This window comes from Amblyomma mixtum, chromosome 2, assembly GCF_055824585.1.
Source record: "Amblyomma mixtum isolate Tamu chromosome 2, ASM5582458v1, whole genome shotgun sequence".
Lineage (NCBI taxonomy): Eukaryota > Metazoa > Arthropoda > Arachnida > Ixodida > Ixodidae > Amblyomma > Amblyomma mixtum.
In genome coordinates this window covers 265859659-265877296 of record NC_143013.1, presented here as the reverse complement: position 1 = coordinate 265877296, position 17638 = coordinate 265859659, and the positions used below count along the sequence as shown (strand labels likewise).

The 17638-nt window shown below is 46.0% G+C and overlaps 1 protein-coding gene and 1 pseudogene across 1 annotated transcript; one reads left to right on the top strand and one right to left on the bottom strand.

Annotated features, from left to right (window-relative positions):
* Positions 1–2738: 2738 nt before the first annotated feature.
* LOC149363873 (uncharacterized) lies at positions 2739–4136 on the top strand. The gene has a single exon (XM_089569993.1). The coding sequence runs from the start codon at positions 2924–2926 to the stop codon at positions 3695–3697; it is 774 nt and encodes a 257-aa protein (XP_089426119.1). The 5' UTR covers positions 2739–2923; the 3' UTR covers positions 3698–4136.
* Positions 4137–4152: 16 nt separating this feature from the next.
* Positions 4153–7570, bottom strand: LOC149363872 (uncharacterized; annotated as a pseudogene).
* Positions 7571–17638: the final 10068 nt, after the last annotated feature.

Sequence of the window (17638 nt, the reverse complement as noted above, 5' to 3'; positions counted from 1 at the left end):
CCCTATTTTGGGCCCCCGTCGTAGTCGTCGCCCGCCGTCTTCTGGGGGCTGCCGCTGACCGCCGCAGAGCCTGCTGCCGACGCCCACCCGTGCCTGCTGCATAGCCCGGCACGACGCGTGGTGTACTATACACGCGGCCCTTCGCTCGCATGCCATCGACGCGCACGTGCGCGCTTTGGCGCATATATAGTATGCACGGCTGCGGCTCTGTTCGCTTTCTCTCGACGCGCGAGAGAGTCGGCGGCACGAGGAACCAGGCGCGCAAAAATGGCCCCGATTTTTTCCCCTCGTTTCGCGGTCGCGCAGCGGTCCTCGGGTGTGCCGATCGAGCGGCAGCGGGCCTCCCTCGCTGTCTGAGTGACCAAATTGTATCTATATCAGGCTGGACCTGCCACGGGAGGAGAGACGACGAAGAAAGCGAGTCTGGTTTGCTCAGTGCCGCTTTGCTGCTTGCGACCGGAGCAGAAGATGCGGCCGCGCCGCGGCGCTGCGTACGCTATGCATACGCGCTTCAACTTGGCTTGCAGTAGAGGGTGAACTGGTGCTATTCTTTTCTTTTTCTTTTTGTTTCTGCGCACGCATTGCCGCGTCTGTTCCACTTAGCGACTTCTCATCATCCTCATTTTCGTATGTGGTTTCTTGAACGCGAGCGTATTTAGAGCCGGTTTGCGCACGGGGAAGTACATCTATGCACTACGGTGCAAACGTGCACCGCTCTCAACAGTCTCGCACAGCCCCCTCTCGTCTCATACGTTCGCGCGGCACATGTTGGTAAAGCGCGACGAAACCGAACCTTTAGGAGGCCGTGGGCTTTATGAACGCATGTAGTACATACAAATCTCTGTATTGGGCGCGAGCGCCACCACTGGAGGGAATGGCGCTAGCGTCGCTTTTGCGTAGCAAGTGGGATCACGGGTCTCCTCTTGCTGTTGCCGAAGCGAACGCTCGCCTGAATTTTGTGCGTTTTAAATGCTAAAAGTCGTGTTGTCATCTGCATTTTTCGTTTTTAGTGAGTGCCAGCATTGTGCACTTTAATCGTGTGTCGTCGCTGGTACTGCTACTGTTTATTTAAGCTTTTGCATGGTCGCTTACTGCTCTGTGTCTCAATGCCGGACTTACGCGGCGGAACCAGGCGTAAGCTTCCACTTCTACCCGAAGGACAGAAAGCTGCGAGAAGCTTGGTTAGTTAAGCTGCGAATGGGAAAAGGTGCGAGTGCCCATTCTCGTGTGTGCAGCAAGCATTTCAGCGAACAAGATTTCGTCTATGGAGTTGGCGCTAAACTGTTCGGTGAGTAGCGGCCAAAGTTGCGGCGCGTATTTGCGTCCGCGCACGTATCACTTGTGGAGTCAGCGAAGGATGTTTGTTGACAGGGTAGAAAAGGCGTTGGCTTCTACGCGAAGCAGTGCCATCCCAGAACCTGCCTGTTCGGCCTTTGGATCGCCAGCCGTCTGCTCGGCGTCGCCGAAACAGGGTACAGGGCGGAGGTAAGCTGAATGTGCATGGCAGCGTCGGGCGCGATTACGCAGTTTTAATTTCGCGCATAGCACTGCATGCGTAGCATAGTTACGTGTTTGCAAGTAGGTATTACTTTGTGTCTCAAATAATACTTTTTTTGCTTGCTGCGCCTTTGTGCGGGGAGCTTTTGGTAACGTGGTGTTGAACTGGCGTGTATTTGATGAATGAATGTATTCATTGTGCCGCGAGACTCATAAAAGCGAACTAATGCTGGCCGGTGGCGTGTAACTTCCATGATTAAGCTCATTTGTTATTTTGGCGCTCGTAGGCTTGCTGATGTTATCTTTTCTTACAAGTGCTAGAACCAGTACCTGCTAATGGTGCTCGTATCATTGTTTACATTTTGTGCCACTTGCACGCGCGTGACGAACATGTACGAACGCATTTTAAAACGGCTTGGCTAAATTTCAACATGCATCTGTTCTGAAAATCAGTGTACATCATTGCTAAGCTAAAATTTGTTTCCACAAATGTGCTATGCAAACAGAGGCCGAGCTTTAAACGGCCAACGTTAATAAAATACAAAGACCAGGTGCTGTTCACCTGATCACCTAAGTATCAACTGCAAGCTTCTTCATTTGTTAGTCAAGAATTTCATTAGAGTGGAATTAAGGCTGATATTGCAGTGCGTGCAGCAAGGGTGGAGAATTTATACCTACTTGCATAGCAAAGGCTGTGGCTAACTGTTTTAATTATTTGCTTTTATGCAGATAGAAGTTTGCAGTACCACTGTGGGAGAAACGCATATCTGAAGCTCATATTTCATTTTCAGAAGATAGGCCGTTCAGCAACATTTTCCCTAAAGAGAAGCTGGTAACGTTGCCTGTATGCGAACAAGAAATTGAAGCAAGTACATCTTGCTCAGGAGAAATTGAAGACAGTGCACCTGACTCAGGGTTCAACGCAGATATCAATCCCGGTCCAGGTGGCAATCAAGGTATTGTAGCGCCACCGCTTCGGCAAGGGGAAGACGACGAAGCGGTGGGCACGCGCAGGAGAACGCCGGCTCGCGCAGTAGAGAACGCTCTGGACTTCGGCCTGGCCAGACGCTGCCGCCGCTGCTCTGTCGCTACTTCTTCTAAGGCAGCCTCAAATAAACGTGGCCGTGGTCGCCTCCTGGGCGACCTCAACACTGGCCTCCACAGTATCATTGTCAGCAGGATTATCTATATATATATTGCATTTGCTGACTACAAAAATAAATGTACATTATTTGCTTCAGATATCCCTGCCGAGCTTCATGCCATAAAGAAGGAGATTGGCGTGCAAGTCGACACGCTCGATGCTGCACGAAAACAACCACTGAGCACAGCAAACATCCAGGGAGAAAAAGATCTGAACATCTTAACTGGGATTCCCTGCTTCCAGCTGTTCTATAACATATGCGATATTTATACTGACAGCCGGATGCTGATGCAAGCAAAACGATTTTGCTTATCAAACGAAGATGCGGTGCTATTAACCCTCATCAAGCTTCATTACAACATGTCATTCGCACTGCTTGGTGTGCTTTTTGGCATTCATCGCACCACGGCATCAGAGATCTTCAAGGCCAGTGTGGTAGTCTTGGCTGCAATAATGAAAAATGCAGTCTTTTGGCCAAGCAAGGAAGCTGTTGTTGATAACTTGACGGTGTACTTCAAGGAGTATTCAAGTGTCAGAGCTGTGCTAGACTGTACGGAGATACCGATTCAGAGGCCGAAGGATATGGAGTCCCAGCTGTTAACGTATAGCTGGTACAAGGGTGTGTACACAGCTAAGGTTTTAGTTTGTGAGACACCGGGAGGTCACATTAGTTACGTAAGTGAAGCTTATGGTGGCCGAGCATCTGACTCCCATATAACAAAGGAGAGCAAGATTCTAGAAAGATTTCTACCTTCAATTGATAGCGTTATGGTGGATAAAGGGTTCTTAATAGACAAACTCTGCCTTGAGCACATCACAATGGTGCGTCCACCTTTCCTACGCAAGAGAAACCAACTTACAAAGCATGAAGCTGAAAAAAATCAAAGCATCGCAGCAGCTCGGGTTCATGTTGAACGTGCAATTCAGCGCATGAAAGTGTTTAAGATTTTGACGGGGAACTTGGGCACCGAGCTTTTTGCTTATATTGACGACATTGCAGGAATAGTGAATCTCTCGAAGCCTATCTTCAGCAGTGACAAGTATTTAGTACAGTAGAAGACTACCAAAGTGCATGGACAATATGTTTCAGCACAGTTTCTTCTTTGGATTGTGTTTCCTACGGCTCCTTTTTTTGTTTGGTTGAACGAAGTGGTGGGAATTTTTCTACATTTTCTTGAGTGAGTTGTACATTGTGCTTGCCCTTCTGTTTATATGTTCTTATCACCAGTTTTCATCATCTACCTCAAGTTTGTTACTTCCTTTACATATGTGCTTTAGGTGTCTTGCTTCTCTTGACCGAAATGTTTTCCTGTAATCTTTTAGTGTTTTCATTCTGTTCATGCTTTTTTCTTCTTTATGTCAAAAAATAATTATGCGGCAAACAGCATGAAACTAAGTGTGCAAGTTGAGTTTTCACAGTCTCAGTAACATCAAAGTTTGAAATGCATGAACACACTCTTTATTGCCAACCATTGGCACAGTAAAAATGAATGAATGGTAGACACCAGTTGTCATTGAGTTACAAGGTAAGGCAACACATAGGACTTGAAAAAGTCAACACCCCTCTCCACAACATCATTGAAAAAAGAACTGTTGAACTCTACAGGAAACAACAACAAGTGTTCGTTGTCTTGGAACACAAAAACATCAGCACTAGTCACCGTTGCCAATCCCATCTGTACCTGCACTTGACAGAAGTACTTGCTGGTCTTTTTCAGACAGAAGCTTACGCCTTCTCTTGTTAATTCTTTTGCTTTAAATTTTTCTAAGCTTATGGGGCACTTCACTTCAAGCACTCTTGGAGTGCAGCAGTCGCATGTGACTAGCCCATCTGGACTGGCACCAATGCATGGATGCTGGTCTGAAATTAAAAGTCCACACTGTTGGACATTTACATTTTGATGCTGACTTGCAGCTAAATAGGCCATCTTTGCCGTTTCTTCTAGCAGAGTGCCTCTTGCCATTGCAGGTGTCTGCACTGAGGTTTCTCGCAATAAAACTGTCAACAGAGGTCGCACATCATGTGGGCCCATCCTTGTCCGGAGTGTGTGCACTCGTATGTATACAGAATAGGCAACTGATGCTGTCACCATTCCTTTCCTGTACATCAGCCAGTGTGGAGAATTTGCTTGAGTCTTTGTTAAATTATTTACCATGTCAATTTCTGTGTTTGTGTATTGCTGTTGGAGGTGGCTGTAAATTTCTTCTGTTGAGTGTGCTCCGGCTGCAATGGCCTTCCTGACAGCTTCAACAAGTGCTGGTGGGTTTTTCACACCGAGATTTCCTGGGCTTCTTGAACTTGTAACACTATCAACAGTGGATGTGATTGTCTGTGTGGGTACCAGTGGTGCTGTGTCAGTGCATGATGGATCCACATTCTTGCTGCCTAAACCTTTACTGGACAGTTCACAGTGACTTCCTGAAATGAAAGAAATACAAATTTATTGGTGTGCTTTGAAACAAAAAATAAATTTCTGTGCATTTTTTGCGTTTGGTTGTGTTGCTCTCTAAACAGAGATGCATACTGTAGCATCTAAGTTTTCCTGAAACTATTTATTTATGAGTAACTAAACAACTGGTTCAAATAACAAATACAAACAGTGGCAGTGCACTATACGAAACTGTTTACATGCAGTAAAAAAGCTTGGTAATTATTGGTATTGGTACCTTTCAATTGACATGCTATAATGAGGTGCTAAGTCACAAAGCAGTTTACATCAAATAAAACTATAAAAATATATCCACTTACTGTCTTCACTGTGGCGGAGTGCTACGCAGTTGTATGGCAATTCTTGAAGCAGCCTCTTCAGGATGTTGCCATCAGGCACCTTGATATTGTCTCGTTTAGCCTGAAACACAAAAGGTTCAATCAGCCTACTTTCCTGAGCACACTAATAGCATTTTTATTTCATGGCACTTTTTAATCCTCATTATGATGTTGAAAACTGAACTTAGTACAGCTCTGATGCTGTTGCACGGCTACTTTCAACAAACTTAGTGCGCCTTAACTTGATCAGTAGTCCAGAAGTTCTCGAGGTGCATTGGAAGAGGCTGTAGTGGTCTTAGTCATGCTCGAAATGAGAACTTTTCACATGAAAATGCAGATAATATTTTTGCGAGTATGCCAAGCAATGTTTCCAAGTAATTTTTTTATTTTGATGCTGTTTCTCCTTGCTTAACACATGCATCCTCTCAGCAATAATTAAAAACTATCTATTATATTGTTTGGCTGTATTAAATTAAATATTCCAGCTGTGGTGGACAAACAACTTCGATAACAGCTATGGCTTGTTAGTCTCGATGCACTCTGTGCAAAGTGCACTCAAAAACTATAAAGAACATTGACATCAGTGATTGTTCACAGCACTTATCTCACACCAGTATTATGAACAGAGCAAGCATTTGAAATCATGAAAAGAGTCACTGTCACAAAAGGTTTGTAACTTTGACTAAACTGAAGCATGCATCGAAGTTAGTATGCTGCAGGAGAGGCATTCACACATAGAAGTACACGAGTGCAAACACCTGTGCCACTGTATTCATAATCAAATGAAACAGCAGCAAACTACTGTCTTATGAAAGGTACATAAACCTGAAAGTACTCTGCCTCGCTGTATCCTAGTTCATGAGCAAAATAAGGATGACAAACTATGCACTTTATTTTTCTGCTACAAATTTCGTGTATGTTTCGACCAAAACCAAACTTGCACCACAACAAACACCTAGCATTGCTACAGGTCTAAGTGCAGTCATTGCTAATCATAATACATATGCTAACATAATAATATTTTGTGATACTCTATCCTCCTCTTATTTCAATTTGATGCAACATGCATCATGACTTGCCTTTTTGGTACAGTGTAGGTCCACTATCTTCCTTGGTGCATATTTTCCTTTCACAACGGCTTTCTGATCTTTTCCCCATTGCTGAGGCAAATCAGTAGATGACATGAGGTCGAAGGTCTCTGCATGATGAATGTGCAGCAGCAGAGCAACCATGTGCTTGCACTTGTGCTGGCTATAAAAAATAAAGAACGCATATCATGCTTTACCAAACACATCTGATATTATAATGTTCTCACTTGTTTCAGCAGTAGATGCAGCTTACATGTTACAATGTTTCATAATATTTGTGTAGTAATATGTACAGTTTAATTCACAGAAAAGTGCCTGCAGAGCAAAAGATAAACTACAACAGTTATATTCCAATCATGAAACCAATGTTAGTATCATACCCTGCTTTGCAAGTGCAAGATGCAGCAGTCACTGTCCTTCCTTTTATTTCTATCTCCAGCTCGTGAGGGTCTTTGTTGACAGCGGAGGTCTGAAGGATAAGCCCAACAAATGTGACTTCATCGTCTTTGCAAAGCTTCACGCTGCACACCACTACGTGCTTTGCGTCATAGACAGCCTCCCCTTCTATCAAAAGCCGGGAGGTCTCAAATTTCTTCTCAATGAAGTCATTGATGCTTCACAATGGAAGTTTCACTGAAACGAAATAAAAGATTTTGCAGCGTGACAAAAAATAACACGCACGAGCCTCAACTGGAGTGATAATTTCGAATGGCCGAGCAAGCCAATAAACACAAACTAAAACATTACAGACTGTGACCTCATGAGGAAAGAGTCAGCAAAATTACCCTGCGCGGGATAAACAAACATTCGCCCGAAGCTCGAATGGCAATACCGTCGCGGTCAGTGCGCAAGAATGCGCGGCGTGAAATGCAGAACACTGAAATTTAAATATTTATCCGCGTCGTCTCCAACTGCCCAACCCGACTGCTGTACAAAGTTCTAGGGAGCAGTCGAACGACGCCGCTTCCGCCGGCGCTGCCTGAAAGCGCTCGGCACCTGTCACAGAGAAATCTTATTACCGATATTCAGTGACCGCTTACCTCTGACTGGTGTGGCACCTTCAGTTCGCTCCATAGCATCAACAACGGTGGTCGTTGCACGATCGCCGCCACTTCAGCAGCTCGCTCACACGGTAACGTGTTTTGTTGTTGCCGAGTGAGTGGGCCTGATGCCTCAAATTGAGCCTAAACAGGTCCAGACCCAAGTGCATTTATTAAATGAATAAATAAACTATTAGCGCACAGCCAAACTACCTGGGAAAGCGTCACACAGTAGCAGTTCAACGCGCGTCAGGCGCGAGCAGCCGAGAGGTGGCGCCACGGTATGTCCTCGCGCCCAATACAAGGACTGGTGATCGACTGCGCTTAGCTGGCTTGGCTTTCTCTTTCTTTTAGTACGATTGGACATGTGGCGTCATGAATTTTGCCCGACGGCAGCAGACACTGCAAGCGTTCTTACTACTGCAAAACTGGTTCAGCCATCTTGGTGCTGGTAAAGACATGCTTGAGCAGCTTTTACGTCTTGCTTTCTGGAGAAACGTCCCAACCTAATCTTATTGTGGAAGCAAGCGATTTCATGTCGTACTTTTCTCTTTTCAAGTCGCTGTTTTCCTGTTTCTCCTCTTTTCGCCCAAAACCCTGAACACTCTTGTTAGCATTTTTTTTTATTTCTTCCGTCCTACCTTTCCTTCTTTCTCTCTGTTTTCCCTTTTTCTTGATTATTTTGCTTGCCATTTTCCTACTTCATTATTATGACTCGCACAGAAGGAAAATGGTGCTAAACGCTTATTGTTTTACCTGTATGAAAAAAGTTAATTTGACATTAGGTGCAATGCGATCATGGTGGTAATGATGCTGAGGCGCCGCACAGACTTTGCCAGCGTGTAGATACAAATATTCTCAGTGACCTTTATCTTTGTGCCGCCGCGGTGGCCCAGTGGTTATGGTGCTCGACTGCTGACCCAAAAGACGCGGGTTCGATCCCGGCCGCGGCGGCAAGAATTTCTTTGGAGGAGAAATTCTAGAGGCCCGTGTACTGTGCGATGTCAGTGCACGTTAAAGAACCCCAGGTGGTCGAAATTTCCGGAGCCCTTCACTACGGCGTCTCTCATAGCCTGAGTTGCTTTGGGACGTTAAACCCCATAAACCTAAACCAACCTTTTAAGAAAGAAAGAAAGAAGGAAAGAAAGAAGGAAGGAAAGAAGGAAAGAAAGAAAGAAGGAAAGAAAGAAAGAAGCTGTGATATCTGATGCAGCCAGTGTGCTTGTCTGAGAAAGTAGGTCCCTAGGCTAATAACCGTCGGAGCCCACGTGGCTGTAATAGAGTTCCTATCTATAAACAAATTTCGATCGGGTGCCCTATAGTCTTTGTTAGCGAGCCCCTTATCAGAGCTGGATTCTTCTCACGTAGTCGGATGACGTAACTGGGCGCCGCGGGTAATATCGGCATTCCAGCGACCTCCATAGGTCACTGAGCGCGATCGAACGGCCATCGAGTACGCCGGTGAAAGGATTGCGGAGTCATGCGCTGCGTTGCCAATCCAATCACGCTTCGCCGGTGTAGCTGCAGTGTGCGGCATCGATCCGAACAGTGTCGTGTCCCTTGATACATGAGGCTGAGGTAGAGAAGCACGGCAGTCTTGCGAATAGCTGTGCGTCGTGGATGTTCGGCTAAAATGGCAGTGCGTGTAGTGAAAGGGGGCACGGATCGTCCGAATGAATATCAGCGAAATTACGACACGCAGAAATTTGTTCACAAAAGAGTATAGTTCACTAAATGGATATCTGTTGTCGGGCTAGATGGTTCAATAGTTTAGACATGGTAGTTGCACGAAACGCGCGCGCGCGCGCGCGCACACACACACACACACACACACACACACACACACACACACACACACACACACACACACACACACACACACACACACACACACACACACACACACACACACACACACACACACACACACACACACACACACACACACGCACACACACAAAACACGGTACGGGACGAGCATCCCGTACCCTGTCTCGTCCCGTACCTTGCCTTCGTCCCGTATCCTGTTCGTCCCCTAACTCGTCCCGTACGCTATCCCGTGCCCTAGCTCGTCCCCTGTCTTGTGTGTGTGTGTGTGTGTGCGCGCGCGTGCGTGCGTGCGTGCGCGCAATTACCATGTCTGAAGTATTCACTAAATCGATATCTGTTTATTCGCACGTGTGTAGATCAAGATATCTAGGTACAGCCTTGGTCAAAAGTTTTCAGGCCGCATAGTTTGCTTTTAAGCAGTACAGTGAAGAACTGGCTGCAGCCCTGGCGCTCTAAATTGCTGCATAGGTCAGGAGAACCTTCGTTGCTACTTCTCAAAAATATTTTGGCCTCTAGGGAAGTCGTAAACGCTACATATACGGTTCAAAAGCTAACCATCTGACGTAGTCAGGCTGATGATGGCGATTATGATGATGAAATTTGTGTTGTGTGGCAGACTTCTATAATTCGCCCACTTCACCTCCATTCCCAAAACGACCTCTGGGCGTCCATGGGAAAACTTTATGGTAAGATATGTCCGTCTACGGCCTTTTATTGATCATGTATATATACCTAAATAAGTGGCTATAGCCGGCTATTAAAAAAAATCGGTATCTTTAAATATATAATTTTGGAGCCCATACAACAGTGTTTAGCTGTGTATAGAAAAATACATACGCCTGAAACCACAACCGAAGACGGCCATCAGAAAGGCGCTGCAGCTATCTGGGCCAATTTCCAATAGACGGCAAACCATATTTCTGCCCTCGCCCTATTTTTTTTTTCCAGCGACAGGGAGCCGTCGAAGCCATCACCGGCTTCTAGCGCCTCTGTTTAAAGTCATGACAGAAATAAGTGTAAGGGCTATTTCTTATTAATATAGCCGCATGACGGCGCGAATTCTAAGTCGACGAAAAGGACCCACAAACGTACGACCGACCGACTGACCGGCCGACTGGAACATCAAAAAACGCATGAATGAAGCTCTGTTGTGAATATAAGCCAGCATTACGCGAGGGCTTGAGCAGCGCACGAGTAGGATTTCATAACAGCTGTACAGGATTAGTCTCCTTCGCTATCGTAGTCGTCTTGTCCTGTTTTGTGCCGCTACCTGCCTTAAGGCCACGAGACTTCTTGCAGTCATGCTTCTCCGCGCAAGTTATGACAGTAAGGGCTTAATGCATCAAATTCGTTAACGCCGCAAATTTCAATGTCGATTCCCCATGTATTTAACGTCATTACACTCAGTGGTGATGCAAACGCCTGAAAACGAGTTGGTAAATGTTACATGAATGCAAACAGTGCTAGCAAGCATGAAATGTGGTCAATATACTGCTAAAATGCACAACATGGCAGTCATTTTGTATGGCAAGTGGAGAAAGTAATCATAAATCGACGCGTTAAGCTCTTGAGTCAAGCGCTGCCAGTCATTCTGTGCTAGTCAAAATTTAAAAATAACGCCGCTCACAACGAAAACTTTGTGGGAAAGCCTGGCCTGATTAGTGTAGATGCGAACGAACCATTTCTCACATGGGAGTACGTTACTTCTAAGTTATAGAATAATCTTGCGATGAGTGACAACAGTAAGGATTTTCCGGGCGGAAACCAACACTGCTCCGATCAGCTACGGAGAGCTCACCATGTTTTGGAAGTTAGGATGCCGTAAATACCCGCTTCCACACAAGACACTCCCAAGACATCAGGCAACTACATGGAGACAGCTACAAACAAACTCATACCCAAGTCGCAACATATACAATAAGATCTGTCCTACGCAATACACTCCAGAATGCGTGTGGTGCGGAGAGATAGCCACCCTCTACGACTCCCCATGGGGCTGTCGGGCGAGCCTGATAGAGCCCAAAATAACAAACCCGTCAGTCGAGCAGCGGGAGGAGCTTCTGTCCAGCTCCGACCCGCAAGATCAGCTTGCGCTGGTTGAGCGGGCCGAGGAGGCAGCAAGAACCGATGGGATCCTGTACCTAGGAACACCACCTGCTGCTCAAGACCCCAACCCCGAAACCCCGCCCCACTACTACATGAATTAGTTAACATACCCAACAATTCTGGACAAGAGCAATTTTGAGCCGGAAACAATTTATGAACGCAATTTTTTTCATATAATGTAAGATTTCAGTAGAAAAACAATATTCCCGCGGACCACCCGACCGCAGTATTGAACTTCTTTTGCTATTAGCGTTTTTGCCATCGTCAAAAGCGTTCCCCACTGGTTTTCCAAGGCAGTTTTAACTGCTCGATGCGATCGACGGAAACATGTTAAAAGAAAAATTGTGTTACACACATCAGAAGAATGGACCATTACCTTCAATATTAAGAATTAAAAAAACTACATTTACTTAAAAAGAAGCAGTTCGGTATATCGCTAATGTCTCTTTTTTGCATCGCTCGGCTCCCCTTTTCGACAAACTTGTTCTCCTAGTGTTTTATCTATATAACTATAGGTTAAGGCTACTATATAATTCTTTTGTGAAAGAAAAACGTATTTTTTTAATATCTTTAGTCCAGCTACAAGAAAACGCGAGACCTCGCCTTACGAGGCTCAAGGAAAAATGGCTTGTACTTGCACCTCGCACATCATACAATACGCAATCCTTGAAATATACTACCCCCACACTACTCAGTAGTTTACAGGCATCGAATTTCGATCCAGCATACGAACTAAATCATACCGTCAGTCTGTTCTCTCGGCAGAAATTATTTCATGTTTCTTAGATCTTATAATATGAAACGTTTCCTGTGCTGTAATTGTTGTACACATGTCCCTTGTAGAAATTCGATGCCTGTTTTTTTCTTGTTTTTCTTTTCTTTCTGTGTCCGAAGAGTTACAAACTGCTGTTGCCTTGCGATGTTGAACTTGTATTCATTTTCCGCGCTTTAATTATATTGCCTCTTTAATATGTATCTGTATTTACGTTCCCTTTGTTATGGTGGTATTTGTCTCCGACACGCAGCAGTGCCACTATATAGGGGGCCGGGGCCCCTGGCAAACTGTTTTTACAGCTTTTAGTCCCGCGGCTCCTACCTTTTCGAGCGGAAAGGACATAAAGATGAAATTAAATATTTGCATAACAGTGTCTCATAATTTTTCAATATTCAAAATTTTTGTCCGATAATGTTGGACATGAAGGGAGTGCCATTTTCGTTCGTGTGATAACACACGACCGACGATAAAGCTTAAGACATGATGCGCTTTGTCATTTTAGTGCACCTGCGGGCAGTGGTACTTAGCCCCTTCACGATTGCGAAGGCGAAATTTAAGTCAGTCGAAATTTTCCCACAACCAAGAGAGGAGTAAGGGGGGGGGGGGGGGGGGGAAGCACAGTGCATGATGTTCGTGCGTGGTATACGAGATCGTTGAAGCTACTAAACCCCTTTAATGGCATGTCCATGTGCGAAGGTATTCGTGCCAACAGGGTCATTTCGCTAGCGTGAGCCTTCCGAGAGACCATCGAGCACGGACAGATAGGCCAGAAATATCTCAAGCGCATCTTGTAGGACAGCCAGGTGAGAGCAAGGTAAACACTTGAAAGTTGGAGCACGTCTCCCTTTCGCTGTTCAGCCGCTAGGAATGAAAGAAAAATAAACAAGAGGAAAGTGGAGAAAAAAGAAAAGCGGTAGGAGGGAGGCCACTTCAAGTGTTTTGGTATCACCAACGGGTTCGCCCATTTTCCCCAAACAGGAGAAGGCGAAAGATCAAAGAAAGCTCTTTGCAGCGAACCAACAAGCTTTGACGGCTGACATGTTATTTCTAGAAAAAGAATTCCGGAGCGCTAAGCTTAGCTAGCGAATTATTAAGCGAAAGCTGTTAAACTGCGCGCTGGGCTCGCCAAGTGGACCGGCGGAGGCCCAGTATACTGTCAAGGCCGCCTCTTCTCGCTGTAGCTTACGCCGGTCGATCGCTTTCATATACGGAGGCTTCATCTTGGCTCCGGCGTCGGTCGGTTTCACTTTGGGCACTGCAGGATATTGCTCTGCGGCAACAATGATGGTTGATGAATAAAGATCAGTTAGTCAGCCTCGCGTCCTGTCTCCTTGCTGTGTGCTGTCTCTCGTTGGCTGCTGTTTTAAGTGCAGTGATGGTCTTCACGCTGTTGGGCGCAGCGCCGAGCAAGAGCAGCTTCTTCCTACTGTGAATGAGCCGCAGCAGTGCAGCTGCGGCGCGCTCTGACGTCATGCCAGCTGCTGCGCGCTCCTCACCTGCTGCTCCTTGGTTCTGAGGTCACGCGGTTCACGCTGCCTCAGGTTGACGCTTCCTGCACTGTCACTGTTCCGCAGCCACCACCCCCCCTCCCCCAGGGCGGTTACCCCCTGGGAAGTTGCCCTCCGTGCAGTTACCATGGTAACCATCCCGCCCACACTGAAGCTTCGCTCAGAGAGGGCGTCGTATATAGCTCCGATGTGACAAAGGAAACAAAATTGACAGTGGCTTAGCTCAACTATGCCAGGATATATGTAGCGAGAGGTACGGTATATCCAACGACTCGAGTTTCTCCCGTCTCCTACGCCGCACAGCGTCGGCCTCGTTCTCCTTGGCCGCCATGACAGTGGTCTCTCTCTCGGTCGGAGGCGAGCGGCGCGGCGCACCAGCTGCGTGGCTGTGACGTCACTCGGCTTCTCGCGCATGCGCACAAGTGGCGCCGAAGACTCGCAGCGAAGTGGCGAGACTGCGGGTAATGTAGCTCTCGCTACAAAACAAAAAAAGATGTTAGAATTCAGCTCGCCAAGTGATGGCAGTATGTTGCAGTAAAAGCCGCATACCTTGACCTCTTCCCTCCAGCTTCGAAATAGTTAAAGTAACGTCTTGTTTCAGACCTTGTGAGACCACAGAATATACTGATTCTCACGTAAAATTACGCACAAATAGCGATAATTTATAACGTGGCACTGATGCATTTTGATGGATTGCACGTTTGATTTTAGAAACTGCAATTTGGAGTTTTTTGACTGTGATTCTTGCAGAGTTTTAAATCAGACTGCTTGCGTCATCGATGCCGTTAATATGCACGCGTGGGCAGGCTAGCGGTGAGCCGCGTTTTCAGCGATATAGACACTGTCTGCCTAATTATAGGCCTGATCAAGTTGGCTTAGCACATAGTATTGACCACTGCTTAACTAATCCCACTCAACAAAGTGTCACAAGACGTGCGTGGGGTGTGCGTCATGCTCAAAATAGCGTCATGCTCTGGCTCGGGGCAAATGCAGCCGCCACTGGCTGTTTTATACATTATTACAAGCAATGCTTAATAACTTTATGCAACATAGATGGAATGTGAAATAGTTTCCCATAATCCTAGCACCGCAATCTGACGCCGTCTTCTACTTAGGCGATGTTTTTATCCGCTACAAAATCAGGTGGCCGTACAATATAGAGCACAGCGACACGTACCACGCCGAACAGCGCGATACGTGTTTCAATGCAAGCTGTTTGCGATCAGGAGTCATACGCATGACATAAGCGACCGCTTTCCCATCTATATGCTCGTTTCCTTTAAATGAGCGGGGTAAACGTGCTTGAAGATACGAGTTCATTATTCGTACGTAGCGTCTGCTGTATATGAAGAAATTACGGCAACCCATTTTTCATTTGAGGCTCCCCTCGCCCCAGAATAAATAAATAAATGAATAAAAAATTGCGTGCACACTTTGGCAACTAATGTGTTGAGAGGAGAAAGCCGAGGACACGGTGCCGTGACGATTTCCGCTGGATATGGCGTCACACCGTTCCCGTGGCTTTATCGATACCCAAATTATGCATCTTTCGGGGATCTTAAGCCATCATTACGCTTAATTAAACATTTTTCATCTAATTCGACACAAATCCGACGTTTTTCCAACAATTTTGTGACAATTTTCACTATGCCGTGACGACTTCCGGTGGATGTGACGTCACACCGGTCCCGTGGGTATACATCGACTTCCACGCTTTTTCGCCATTTTTGTCCATAATTAATTAACTAAGTACTCTACAGTCATAAAAAACTTGGCTTCTAGGTTAATTTTTTCCTCCTCTATCTGAAGCAACCATTGGTTTTCTTCTTTTTTAGTTCACGAGTTAAACGCGTGCGACACGCTTTGTTTGGGGAGGTGTTCGCCCTTCCCGTCTCTCCTTCAAAGGAAAAAAAACAACATAAAGAAGCATGCTGAACGCCATTTTTTTCGACGAAAAAAAATTTGAGAAATACATGGCTCAAATGGGATAACTCCCCTTCCAAGCCGACCCTACAAAAGTGATCCATTAATCCGCCACTGAGCATAGCAAAGTTTCTTCAAGTCGCGATAAGGCGGACGACGAAGCTATTGTTTAGGTTTCGGGGAACGGAGGTCTGAGTACCACTAGTCTAGCGTGAATTCCCGCACAAGCTTGGGAGGCATATCGGCAGCGTCCTTCCTCGACGTACGGATGGCAACATCAATACTTTTTAAAGGCCTGTAAAGTGGCAGTTGTGGGCATTTTTTGCCAGTGAGTTCGCGAAATACGTCGGAGTTTTAGATGAGAAATGGCTTCCCGCCATCCCGTTCTGCACATGGGCCACCACTCACTGTACTGGGGAGTCATGCCCAATGACAAACAGCATGCAGCAGGCTGTGAAGAGAGCGAGATAGAACACTTCATGAAAACAAATAGTGTGTCCAGCCTGCGTAGTTAGCTTTAGAGGACGAGGGAATGGGGGCGAGACCCCTCCTCCGAGCGACGAAAGTTGCTATTGAATAACCGCACTGAATGCTCCGTGAAGATTTGGCGAGGGAAAAGGAAACTGACGTTGGAGAATCATTTCATCGCTCATAAACAGATTTCAGGTCCAGAAGGCATGCCACAATACAGCTGTGGGAAAATAAAAAGCCCTGCGGAAGCACTTGATCAAACCTAATAGGCATGTTTTCGCACGGTCCGTTACCTTATAAGTTGTAGCCCAGCCACAATCTCTCCTCTGCGCAAGTGCTCACTTAGACAACTTACGTTTCCGTTTTTATTCATTGTTCTGCATCTATATTTAGTGGTTCCCACATGTTAGCACCCTTGTATAGGGTAAGTGAACGAAAAAGAAAAGAAGAAGCCGTTCTCCATTGGGAGATGAGCACATCAGCTGTACGGTGCCCGCCTCTCCTCACCCCTTTTTACCCTTTTATTGGTCCTCTCAAAAAAGAGGTAAAAAAACATAAAAGAAAGAGAGAGGATGCCTGGACCAGCAATGCAAACAGGCAGAACATATCGCCAACATTAGTGACCTGTCTGGTTTCAAGTCGGCAACTGAAGCCCATCAAGCAAGCCTTCTCTCGTAACTCATTTGCCATATTATGCCTACCACTCAGGTAATGTCCTGGCCTTTGAAGTATAATGAATGAATGAATGAATAGAAAAGAAAAGAATACTTCTTCTCAATAGCAAGCAAGTGTTAAGCACGGCTGTCCTTCATTCTCTGGAAGTTGCGACCACCAGGAGTTCTTTAACGTTCACTGACACCGTGTACAGTGCGATGTCAGTGCACGTTAAAGAACACCAGGTGGTCGAATTTTCCGGAGTCCTTCACTAAGGCGTTCCTCATAGCCTGAGTCGATTTGGGACGTTAAACCCCCATAAACCATAAACCTTCACTCTTACTGGTAAGGTAATGGTCACTGGATGCCCGAGTAGTGACGTCACGGCAATTCTCCATTTTCATTGGTCAGATAGTTGTTCACTCAATCCCGAAGTGCTAACACTACTTCATTATCATTAGTCACACAGTGGTAACTTGATCCCGGAGCGGGGCCGTCACGAGTCGGTCATTCATTCTCATTGGTCAGATTGTAGTCACCTGATCCTGAAGAGTTGACGTTACGGCACTCCCCTGCTCCTTTTTGTTCAGGTTGTCTTCTAATCAGGTAACAGGGACGTGAATAGGCTTTCCGATATAACTTACATATGATATTCCTACTGTTCTGACGCCGTAAACTTCACGATACTTAAGTGATATCTCAATTGATGTGAGAGTCGTTTATCAGTCGAAACTGCGCCAGTTCGTGCGTAACGCCTCTCTCGTAGCAGCTCTCGTAGGCATACAGAGTGGCACCCATTTTTATTCCGTGCCACATGGATTATACCGGTGCACGG